This window comes from Eurypyga helias, unplaced genomic scaffold (assembly GCF_000690775.1).
Source record: "Eurypyga helias isolate BGI_N326 unplaced genomic scaffold, ASM69077v1 scaffold27725, whole genome shotgun sequence".
In the NCBI taxonomy this organism is placed as follows: domain Eukaryota; kingdom Metazoa; phylum Chordata; class Aves; order Eurypygiformes; family Eurypygidae; genus Eurypyga; species Eurypyga helias.
The window spans coordinates 24,260-36,594 of NW_010251193.1; the positions used below are offsets into that span (position 1 = coordinate 24,260).

The 12,335-nt window shown below is 40.8% G+C and overlaps 1 protein-coding gene across 1 annotated transcript in view; it reads left to right on the top strand.

Moving 5' to 3' along the window:
- DPYS (dihydropyrimidinase) overlaps positions 1 to 6,999 on the top strand; it is a 30,913-nt gene extending 23,914 nt beyond the window's left edge. Inside the window, exons 8-10 of the mRNA XM_010151952.1 lie at positions 2,803 to 3,010; positions 5,010 to 5,115; positions 6,861 to 6,999. Of these exons, the coding sequence (XP_010150254.1) occupies positions 2,803 to 3,010; positions 5,010 to 5,084 (283 nt within the window). The 3' untranslated portion in view covers positions 5,085 to 5,115; positions 6,861 to 6,999. The remainder of the gene's footprint in view (positions 1 to 2,802; positions 3,011 to 5,009; positions 5,116 to 6,860) is intronic.
- Positions 7,000 to 12,335: the final 5,336 nt, after the last annotated feature.

The following is a 12,335-nucleotide window of genomic DNA, read 5'->3' on the forward strand; positions in this document are numbered from 1 at the left end:
TATCAACTTTTATATTGATAGCCTAAAATCTCCTTGCAAGGCAGGTGTAGAAAAAGCAACTGAAGTGAATTACATGGAAACAGTGATGTAAGTAGGAACAAAACAGGGCCTGATGTCTTTGCAGTATCCATGTCGTAGAGGAGAAAGTTCTTTTACATGTTGAAGTAATCATTCTGATCTCAGTCTTTGTTTCTGAAAGGCTTGTCTGAAACAAGAGCCCCTGTAATTTATAAGCAGAATTAAAGAATTTTACAAATTTTATTTAAAAAAATCAATTCAGGTTTTTGAAGCCTGGAGTGAGAATATGCTCTCTCATGCTGATTGCTCAGCATGATTACCCTTAATTCAGGCATCTATTAGGATGCTGGATATAGCTGTTACATTATACTTCACTATGGTGGCAGTCTTGGTTTCCTGGATTACAAATGGGTTGCAGCCGTTCTTGCCATCAGCTGAGATAGTGTTCCGAAATTTGGAGCAAATGCTGGAATTTCGCTAAGATTCCCAGCAAGCTGCCTGCTCCTGAAATGGCTGATACAGCAGTAAACAGTCTGTTGCATAAGGTTGCTGAGTTGTGAGTTTCAGACCCAAGCATACTGCCATTGATAATGTCAAAGGGCTAAATCTAAACACAGACAAATTTTGGTGACCTTCACCAGGGAGAATGTTCTTCACCTTCAGAAAGAGCAGCATGGTATAAGGCTTTTTTCAACAGAAGAGTTATAAATGAGTTCTATAGAAATTTGTTGTTGAGACAAGCCCTGGGAAATATGTTGTGTCATTTTGTGAGGTTTATCTGTAAAAATGAATGTGCCTTTAAAATGTACTAACTTCAGTTAATTTTGTGTCTTTTATGAAGGACGTAGTTATTTCTGAGGTGTGTTTACCTCTAGTTCTGAGGTGTGTTTACCTCTAGTATTTCTGCTCTAGCACATTTACACAGCTCATGCGTTGAATTGAAGGATCTCAGGTTTTTTTCTGTTCATTTGTTCAAATTACCTTTTCCATTTTTCTTTTTGTGTCCCAGTGCTATTGTACAAGTAGATATAATGTATACCCAGAGAATGCTAAAGATAATTATATTACAGTTGTTCTTACTTACTGTTCTAGCAATTGGACCCATAAGGGCAATGCAATAAGCTAGAGGAATATGTTCACAAACTCTTTGTAGGGCTGTTGTAACACCCATGGGTAAACTTGTTTGACCATATTCATAGTACCTGTGAATACAAGAGAGATCTGACTTTTATTGCTTGTACTTTTGACTGTGAATCTACAAGATTATGCTGATACTGGTGAGCAGGCATATGTAAGTTTTATGTCCAAGGTGTACGGACTAAGGAAAAGTTTTTATTCCTATGGGCAGTTTGGCCATAGAGAGTATTTCAATATATACACCCTGTGAAAAATCAGTTGCCGCCAAGATTTAAATGTAGCCCTCAGTAGAACTAATTTCTCTTAGTTCAACAGAACGATGTGAAAGGGAAACCAAGTATCCTTCCACAAATTATTTTTTCTGTAGATAAGCAATCATTTGAAATATTTGGTAAGTGATTACTTTTGAAAATGGGTATGTTTCAAGAAAGATACAGATTTTGTTGTGGTTTTCTCATTTTGATAAGAATGTTAACTAAAGTTTTAAAGAACTCTTCTCCAAATAGATCAATACTTTAATCTATTAATATTTCATATTAGCTTTGACTTTGATAATTCTTTTGCAAAGGATATCATCACTGGAATAATGTTAATGATATATATGCATTATAGTTTTTTGACTGTGTGAGCACCTGACCTGGAAAATTCTGACGCTTTAGCCAAAAGCTTGAATCTTCCCTACTTTCAGAAATTACAGATGACAATAAAATTATAAACTCTCCAAATTATTAAAAAAACCCAAACCTATAGACTGGAAAAAGAAAGTTAATAAAATAATTAGCTAAAATGCAAAATCTTGTAACCCATTTTAAATACAGTAGAGTAAGTCGCTCAGTATGGAGATAGTAAAAGAAGTATACACAGCCTGAACTTCCAGGTGCTATAGTCAGCTCTAGCATTGGCTCTGCTTTTAGTATAGCCAGTTAGAGTTGGAGAAACTGGCTAGAAAAAGGGTGATCCTAAAGAGTGAGGTCTATGCATAAAGAAAGTAATATTACTGTAGCTCAAATTAGTGCTGTTGAGGTCTAAAATTGTAACTTGGTAATACCCTTGGAGGAAAGGTATGTAGAATTGTGATGTTGTCATTATTTAATACCGTTGAGATATTAGGGCTGTCAGTCACTGGATCAATCCAGCTCACATGACGAGTTACCAACATCCATTACCATCTACTCTCCAGTGACCTAGTCTGTGTCTTATTCGTGAGTCTCAGTCTTTGAAACATCGCAGCCATACTTTTCAAACTTAAAATTGCAAGTCATTCTAGCTAAAAGGTCAGAGCTTTTCCTGACCTTATCACACATAGACATTTGCTTGACAAGGCAGAAGGAAATCATGTTATCCAAATAAAATATTACAACCTGATTTTTTTCCCACTAATCTTTTTCTAGTGGAAAATTTTGTGTTTCAAGACTGCAAAGTTCTGTCCTTTTGACTCCCTCTTCATTCTTTTGAAATGCAATTACTGTTCAATGAAATGTTAATGCTCTACCCTATTTTTACAGCTGTTCCATGATGTACTGTACAGTGTCATAGTTTAATAATGCTGCTAAATTTCCTTCCTTTAGCAATTTCTCAAAATTTTACAATGAAGTAAAATGCAAGGATCATAGTATTTTTTGGTGTTGTTTTGTTTTGCAAACACAGGACAATATCTGCAAAGACACATCACCAGGCCAACAACTTCAATATATTTGAAGGGATGACCTGCCATGGAGTAACAGTTGCAACAGTTTCAAGAGGGAAAGTGGTTTATGAAGGCGGAGCTTTCAATGTCACAGCAGGAGAAGGCAAATATGTCTCCCGTCCACCTTTCCCTCCATACGTCTACAATCGAGTCAGGCAGCGGGAGCAGGTTAATTAAACTAATAAATCTCTGTAATGCTTTGTACAACATGAGGATAACTAGCTCTTGGGAAGAGAGGTTTGGGGATTCAGTGGTAATTTCCCTTACTAATCAAAATCTGTCAAGGTGGGAGGAAATGAAACTTAGGACTCAATTTTTATTGCTCTTTATCTTAGAGAGAAGTATCACAGACTAGTTCCTGCTCTTAGGGTAGTCTGTACAGCTCGTAGACTAAGCCTAGGTACTTTTTAAAATAAACATGTCCCACCTACAATAGAAGTGAACAAAATTTTGCTCAGGGGCAATCTGACTAACTGCTAGACTTCATTCCAGGTTTCTCTAAAAATCAGAGAAGCTTAACATCATATGCAGAAAGAAATCTTATACTGAGGAAGAGAGCAATAATTTTCTAACTCTTTCATGGATCAGATGTTTGGAGCTAAACCCGGTAGAATACTGAACATGTGGCTCTGTCCAGCAAGAATGTGTTAAAAGCTGAACATGTGCAAAGCGCACTGCTGGACCAAGCAAGATAGCTGTCTTCAAGCTCTTGTTCCATATGTTTTTGAAGAGAAATACAGCAAAATACCTGAATATTAAATTTTCAATGTCTGTTTACCATGCGAGAATTAATGAAGGATGCATTTCAGTCCTTAGTTTTACTTATTGTGGGTAGGATTTTCAAAAGCACCCAGACTAAGTACATTTGAGAATCACAACCTGAATCCGTGGGATTCACTGCAGGATCTAAAAGTTGAATCAGACCAGCACCCATGTGATATATGGCCCATTGAAGTGCTTCCACGATAATGCTGTGTATTTCTTCCTGCTCTTTTCTTGATGGACTGAGAAAGGCATGTAAAAGTGGCTGAGAGAGGCTTTCCTCCAAAGGCCACACTTCCACAGGAGCTGGTGGGCTGTCTGCAGGTTGATATACATAATACAAAGATAGGCAGGGAAGTCCCCTCATGAGCACAGTTCTTCCCTGAAAACTAAGAACAGGAAACAGATGATTGAATTTTGGGGTGTTCCAAACATAAATTAGCTTTTCTTTTTGGTGTCAGTATGAGGCAGTGTCAATTAGATAAACTAGAGATATTTTCACTTGCATTGTGTTAGCAATTTACTATGCTGTTTCTACCTTGCTGTTTATTTTGAAACCAGATTCCTCATTTAAATGTATCCACAAATTTTATATATTCTATTCAACTTTTCAGTGTGAATGGAAGTTAATGTTTTTGGGTGAAAGGAAGGACATCGAAAATAATCTGTGCCTGGACTTCCCAGACCTAGTAGAAAAGTGACCCAGTAGTCCTAACGGTGAATTTGTCCGGAGAACAGATCTTCCCTTTCCACTGAACATTTAACTGAATTGAAACAATTGCTCCAAAGGTCATGCAATTCCATGGCCTGCATGGATAAGATTGTCTCACAGGTTAAAGAGTGAGAACTGCTCAACTACAGTAGTTTAATTCTGCATTTGTAATTTAGTTAGATTCTCTTGCAATGTTCCTCTTAGAAAACGTAGTCCTTTGGATTGATCTTCAGTGGGATATGTAGCATGCACAAAGTTGTATGTGGCTGTGAGTCTGTTTAATCTACTGGACACTGAAGATGTTTGGTACCTCGTTAATGAGGGCTGTGTATTATTCTTGCACTTTGTTGTGCAGTGTTGATCGCATTGACTTTTAATGCAAAATAAATGCCAGGTAATGGTAATAGAAACTAGCTACTAAAACCAGATTTGTACTGGCAATACACCAGCAAAAGCTTGAGGCATTCCTTTTCATGTAAGAGAACATGCTGCAGTTTTTAAATACTCCTGATGAAGGCTGAGAACTGAACAGTTTAATCCCAATGTGAGGGATCTTTTAAAGAGAGAGGTTTGATGAAAGGGTTGGGATACAGAACATAAAAAGCTGGGTTATGACAGGACTGCTATTTTAATTTTGTACAATTAGCAATTGCAAGGGGCATAAGACTGAAAGACTGAAATACTTTATTGCAGGTCTGTCAGCCTGTTCCTGTTAAGAGAGCGCCATATACAGACATGGTCTCAGGAACAGCCGTCACACCAAAATAACGGGTTCAGTACCCAGTTTTGGCTCTTGCAGGTAACTCTCTCTTTTGGTTACTGAAAACTACATAACTTCTCTGAAATTTCAAGAAAACAAAAGTGCAGCAGGCCATCTAGCTTGTGACAAGCTTGTCTGAACTAAGCCCCCTCAGAAGCTGAGTTGTCTTGGTATCTTTACATTTGATGAAAATATGTGGCAGCCCAGGTATGGAGGGTCTCCTGATTGGAGCTGAGTTGAGAGAAGCAAACTGCTAGACTGCGACATGGGTGTGAAGGCACATAAAAACCCGTAGGGGCAACGGTTTTAAACTAAAAGAGGGTAGATTTAGAATAAATACAAAGAAGACATTTTTTACCATGGGGATGGTGAAACACTGGCACAGGTTCCCCAGAGAGGTGGTAGATGCCCCATCCCTGGAAACATTCAAGGTCAGGTGGGATGGAGCTCTGAGAAACCTGATCTTCTTGAACATGTCCCTGCTAAACGCAGGGGGTTGGAACTATGTGACCTTTAAAGATCCCTTTCAACCTAAACCATTCTATGATTCTATGAAACCCTGAGTTCAGTTTGCACCAGGAGGACAAACAAAGCATAAATATTCAGCTTGCAAATTTACAGAAGAAAAACCCCAAAAACCAGCTTAATGTGAAAAATGAAATTCTCTAGTGTTCTTGTGTTACGGACGAGAACTCTCCACCAATTGTGCTGTTTGAGTTAAGCTGATAGATCTGTTTTGCAAGGACAGCAGCTGTTTTCATGCAATAGAGGTGCTGTAGTCAATGCCAGCAGCAGTCTAATGGATGGTTGAGCTGCTCTAAGGCTCAGTGCTGCTGACAGGGGAATAACACCCGGCATCTCCCCTTCCCTCCTTTCCATCCTCCACAGTGTATAGTTTGGTTATTATATATGCAGCTCCCTCACCTGTATATGCCCTCGTGCTTGGTAGATCTTTCTGTGAGCTGTTTTACTTTCTAAGCCAGCAGAAAACAATTAGCTTCCTTTTCTGGGTTAGCTTTCTGTTGGCTTAGTGAGTTGAACTGTCTCTCAGAAGAACCTAGCAAGGATCAGTGCGGTGCAGTGCAGTGCAGTGTGGGATCAGGCAGCATGGGAGAAGGGCTAGGAGACACCGCCTCACTGTTTGACTGTTCAACAAGCAGAAGAAATGCGTCAGGAAAAAGTAAAAGAACTAGGTAAGACTTTCAGCAAGCACAATTGAGACATGATGCTGCTGTATGCCAACTGAAGCTGAAATGTTGTTTACTACAGCAAGGGAGGTGATTAATATGGGTTGGGGGAAGAGTAAGTGGCAGCAAGCATGACAAAACCAGGCTGAGTTTTTGGGTGCACATCCGTACCAATAATGAGATCAGCTAGTCTGAGAAATGATTTTCCAATAGATGGATGTAAAGCCCCAGTTCACACCTCACATAAAATGGGTCTGTTCTTAGCAAGGACAGGAACAAACCTGCAGTGATGGGATGGTGAAGTTAGGGTTTCCACCTTTCATTGTATCACTCCTTTAAAGCTCGCTCACAGCGAACCTCATCCAGGGCATCAGTAGCAGCAAGAGAGTGCAGCATGCTGTTTGTTTTCCTCTGTCATAAGGGAGAAAGCTTCTGTAATAGAGAGGACTAAAGGCTAAAGCTGCAATAGAGTGAGGGAGCAATAATAATTCTTTCTAGCTCCTACCACTCTTTCTCCATTATTACCTGAGTGACAAATTGCAAACCAGAGATTTTCTTTTGAAAGATTATATCATACTGTCTTTTTCTTCTCTGTAGATAAAAGCAAATGAAAATGACCCTGATGTCCCCACCAAAGCAGTGCATTCTGGGTCCAACAATCACTCCACAATCAACTTCTCAAGAGCCAACAGGAAACAACAGCAACCAATAAACATCATACCAGTTCTGCATGAAAGTTGTCCTTGCAATTTCTCTTTAAAAGGAATTTTGTTATTAGAACTGGAAAATACTTCTTAGAAAATGAAGTAATAACAAAATTACAACTATAATTATAATGTGGCAGCAGCTCTCTAGGTTCTTTAGTTTGGGGATGGTATTTCTTAACATTTATCTTTAGAAGGTACCAGCTAACCTATAAAGTCAAAGCAATGAGCAGTGGTCTTTATGCACATTTTTTACAGTCTTGCTTTGTTAGCCTACAGGAAATGAATCCTAATTCCCTCATTACGTATGTTAGGAAGATCTCTGTTGTGTTTAGCAATGCAGAGAATTCTGATTGCAGATGCTGGACTTGGTTTTTTGTTTTTCTCTCCCTGGAAAGGGTCAGGTACAGAAAACTGCTGATTCAGGGAACCTGTCACTATTTTAAAGCTGCTGCTACAACTTCCTGCCCCTGTCTTTAAAAGATTTTATATATTTTGTCTCTGCCAGCAACACAGCCAAGCATTTATTGGTGTGTTTGAGTGTTTCCTTTGTTACATCCTAGGCAAACCTATGCTAACCCTACTGGTGAATTCACCTACAATACTGTTTTTTGTTCTGGCATTATGGAGGGGCACACACGCGTAACTTGAAGGTTTATGAAGTGGGATCACCAGAGCAAGAACATAGTGCATTAATTTAAAAAACCTTTATTTACAGAAAATGTATTTTTTTTTCCCCAATGTAAATAATATTTTAGGTTTTTTTTGTAGAATAGGATTCCTTATTTTTAAAAAATCTCATTTGCTCATTTTATCTGTTTCCCCATTTGAGAGGCAATTGTGTTCTTGGAAGTATGACTCTGTTACCACGTCTAGACAGGTTTTGCCTCATAAGCCTAGAATGTTGTTTAAAGTTGCATTTTCACATGTGATAGCCCTTCTTTTTAAGCAGCTGTCACTGGGGAATATTTAAGAGAGAAATGAGGCCAGCACAAAACCACCTGTATGGTATGTTTATTGTCCTATAAGTAGCAGCAGTATAACCTGTACTTTTGTGCAACCCATGGGCCAAACAGCCACAGAAAGGCATTAATTTAAGACAGACACAGAAAGCATATGATAATTACTGTTATTTTTAATTTGACAATGAAGACAGACTTGCAGTTCCTGCTATATTCATAGGCATACAATAATGTATGAGCTTGTAAGAGAAACACTCTCCTACTAGATCTGTAGTTCTTGTTTCTCTAAATAGCAAAGGAGAATTTTTCTTTGTAAGATAATGGAGGACAATCATGGGGATGTTCATGATGAGCTAGCCCAGGTTCCCATTCTTCAGGTTGTCTTTGGGGTGGCAGAACAGCAGAATCAGGCACCCAGCACTATTACAATGACTATTGCACAAGAATGGGGTTCACTCTTCAGTGTAGACTTCCATACTGCGATGGTCTGCATCTGAACTTGTTGTCTCGTCCCCCTTTATAATCGACGGAGAAAAAGATGCTTCTGGAACACTTAATCTCTGCATCAAGATCTAAACCAGGCTAGATGAACCTGTCCAGAGTTGCCCTCTTGTGGGATGAAGTGAATAGTTTTCTTGCAATGCCAGTTCAACTCCTTTGACTACAAAGAGCATGCAGTGTGACTATGTTGCAGACGTCTACACTACAACCACCTTCCACCTAAGCCATCTTTGCCTCCCAGAAGTGGAACTTTCTTGTTGGAAGGATGCCTGCCTTGTCTTATGTTTTGTCTTGTCAGGAGTGCTTATCAACCATGAATCCATTCTTTTAAATTAATCTTTGGCTACCTTGGAATAGGAGCAGAAATTTGGAAATAGTAGGGGAAAAAAGCAGTGGGGAGAAAGGACCTGTGTCTACTTTTAACAATGAGTTGTGTGGAGTCTTTCATCTGAGGCTTGAGGTTTTTAACAATTATTAGAGCCTTGAAATTCCATGATATACCTGTGAGACAAGTAAATATAATTAGAATAAGTTTACATTTGGGAGAACTGTGAATGCTCAAAGCTCTGAAATCACTGAAGTGATTGAATATTTGTAGTTGCCTGATGTTTAACATCCAGTGTTGGCTCAAGTGAGTTGCTTAAGGCCAAAATGACTCAGTTATGACAGAAAGGAAACCTGTGAGTAAAGGCTGCCAGTCCTTTGGATACTGTGGACGTGCTAAGGACTTTCAAATGTTCTTTGGGCTCTTGGGACACCTACTGAGATCAAAGTGATACAAAAGAGTGAAGAACATAAAAGCCTAAAGGAATGAAGTCGGTGGTTTTTTTCTAAAAGCAGGTGTTTTCACAGTCTGATAACAGCAAGTAATTCTGAGTCGCATAAACACCCATTTTGTGAACTGAGTTTTCCAAATCATGGAAGAGTATTATCTGTGTAAAAATGTCTAATCTTTTTATGTTTCCTACAGAGTTTTATTAGATTAGAAATGAGGAAGCTTCTCCCTGTACAATTAGCAGACTTCCTGGTCCCTATGTTGGTATTTGCTGCTCTGTACCTTGGATTATACTCCTCACAGGGATGTATCGTTTGGATGTTGTTCTTAACAAATGCCTACTTTTTAATGTCAATGACTGTTTTAACAATTGTGCAGATATAATGGAAAAAATTACCTGCATATTATGAACTGGGATTTACACCAAAGAATCTACTGTATGTCCTTGGGTGCAACAAATTATTGAGCCTGTCAGGTTTGTGAAATTTAAGAGTATTTGTTTTGCCATGTCACATGTGGGCCCTACTACCTAAATCCTGCTTCTAGCCACAAGATGCCAAGTAATCCTGCCTGGCCTTGAATACTTCCAGGAATGGGGCATCCGCAATCTCTCTGGGTAACCTGTTCTTGTGCCTCACCACCCTCTCCGGGAAGAACTTCTTCCTGATATCTAGTCTAAATCTCCCCACTTTCAATTTAAACCCATTACCCCTTGTCCTGTCACTACAGGCCCTTGTAAAAAGTCCCCTCCCAGCTTTCTTGTAGGCCCCTTCAGGTACTGGAAGGTGCTATAAGGACCCTTCTCCAGGGTGAACAAGCCTAATTCTTGCAGCCTTTCATCACAGGAGAGGTGCTCCAGCCCTCTGATCATCTTCGTGGCCTCCTCTGGACTCGCTCCAACTGGTCTATATCCTTCTGATGCTGAGGGTTCCACAGCTGGACGCAGCACTCCAGGTGGGGTCTCACCAGAGCAGAGTACAGGGGCAGAATCCCCTCCCTCGACCTGCTGGCCACACTTCTGATACAGCCCAGGATACGGTTGGCTTTCTGGGCTGCCAGCGCACACGGCCGGCTCATTTCCAGCATTTCCCCCACCAGTACCCCCAAGTCCTTCTCCTCGGAGCTGCTCTCTATCCACTCTCCACCCAGCCTGTACTTGTGCTTGGGATTGCCCCGACCCAGGTGCAGGACCTTGCACTTGGCTTTGTTGAACTCCATGAGGTTGGCAGTGGCCCACCTCTCCAGCCTGTCCAGGTCCCTCTGGATGGCATCCCTTCCCTCCAGCGTGTCAACCGCACCACACAGCTTGGTGTCATCAGCAAACTTGCTGAGGGTGCACTCGATCCTACCGTCCATGTCACTGACAAGGATGTTAAACAGGTCTGGTCCCAACACCGACCCCTGAGGAAGGCCACTCATTACTGTTCTCCACTGAGACATGGAGCCATTGAACACAACTCTCTGAGTTGTCATCAAGACATGAAATGGGATTTTTAAGTGCAATTATGTCAGCACAGGTCCTGAACTGGAGCACTGGAAGAAGCACTGAGGGTCTCTCAGTCCTGCCTCAGTTTCTAGACCCTGAGAAGACCTCTGAATTCATCCTACAACCTCATTCCCTGTATCACTGCTCTTTACATTCTCACAAAGTTGTTGCTGGGGCTGTGCTATAACTGTAGTACTAAAACAGCAGATGCCATACACCAAGTTGGAAAGCTGCTATAGAGATGGCTTTTGCAGCACAGTTTCCTTGAGCCTTTCACAGGAAAGTAAGACAACAATTGCTTTCCCAGATGTTTGAATCCTACCTCATTTTGTCACACTCCTCAGGCTTCTCCAGTGCCTACTGAGAAAAACATTTGGTTTCTTTGATTCTTCCTTCTGTCTGTTGGTCACTCAGCAACAGATGAATATCTCTGATTCCTCTGAGAGGTGGCATTCCGGCATTAAACCACTTTTTCTCTGAAGCAATGCATCTCAGTACAGAGGAGCTGAGGATCTGTTTTTTCAAGGTTGAAACAGAGAACAGCCTTTCCTTGCTTAGCACTTCTCATTGGAATTCAGCTGTTTTCCCCTCTGCTCTTTTCTGGAAAGGTGAAAGCTCAGATGTATTGCTAAAGTAAGGAAAAACTTTGTTAACCATGTTTTTATCACTTTCTATAGCTAGACAGAAATTTGTGATCTTTACTACCCCATTGGCCCTGGTGACACAGATTCCAGGGGCAAGACCAGAGAAGGAATTTGGGAGATTTGATCCTGGCATACCTAACATTGCTTTAATATGCCAGAGAAATCCTCATATGGCCAGTATGTGTTTACTGCCTGGTTGTCCGTTGGGTGTCACGTCACTGTGATGAGCTCAGGGCTGTGGTACAAGCACCTACGTCTGCGGTGCTTCTCTCTCCAGCCCAAAGTACCTACCAGGGGATCCCTGCAGTGGCAGTTCTGGGGTACAGAGCATTACTGGGCCACTGGAGGGCAGGGCTGGTATTCTGTATCAGGAAACAGCTGAGAAGGGAGTTACTTTCATGCACAGCAGCACCCATGAAGCATGTTGACATGTTTTGAAGCCTGTGCCCATAAAGTTGACAATAACTCTCCCCTTTTCAGGCTTTATTTCATCATCACCAGAGTGATCTCTTGATCCTTACTTCCCACTTCAGCGATGTAAAACAGAACTAGAGGAGAGGCTTTGCCTGTTCATGTCTTTAACTGGAAGCCTCTCTGGGCTATTTAACCTGTGATGAAAACACAGTGAGTCAGTGTGACAATACTGGCAGAGCAGGGATCAGGGTGAAGGAAAGCAGTTGCAAACCCAGCATCCTCTGACTTCGCACACCTGGCTGCCCACACAAAATGCTTCAATGGAACTAGCACAGAGGGAAGAAAGCCTTTAGCTTAGCTATTAAGAAATCCAAGTTTTGGGGTACAGGGTGGTGATGAGTCCCATAAACACGGTTGTTGAAAGGAAAAGGCCTTGTTTGTATTGTGTTTCAGGAGCGTCAGCAGCACTAGCACGTCTCTCTGAATTATCTTCACACGACAATTAGGTCAGCCTTTCATTAATTTTGCAAACCAGATTTGATCCAATTGGGGGATTTTTCACAGTAAATCATAGAATCATAGAATC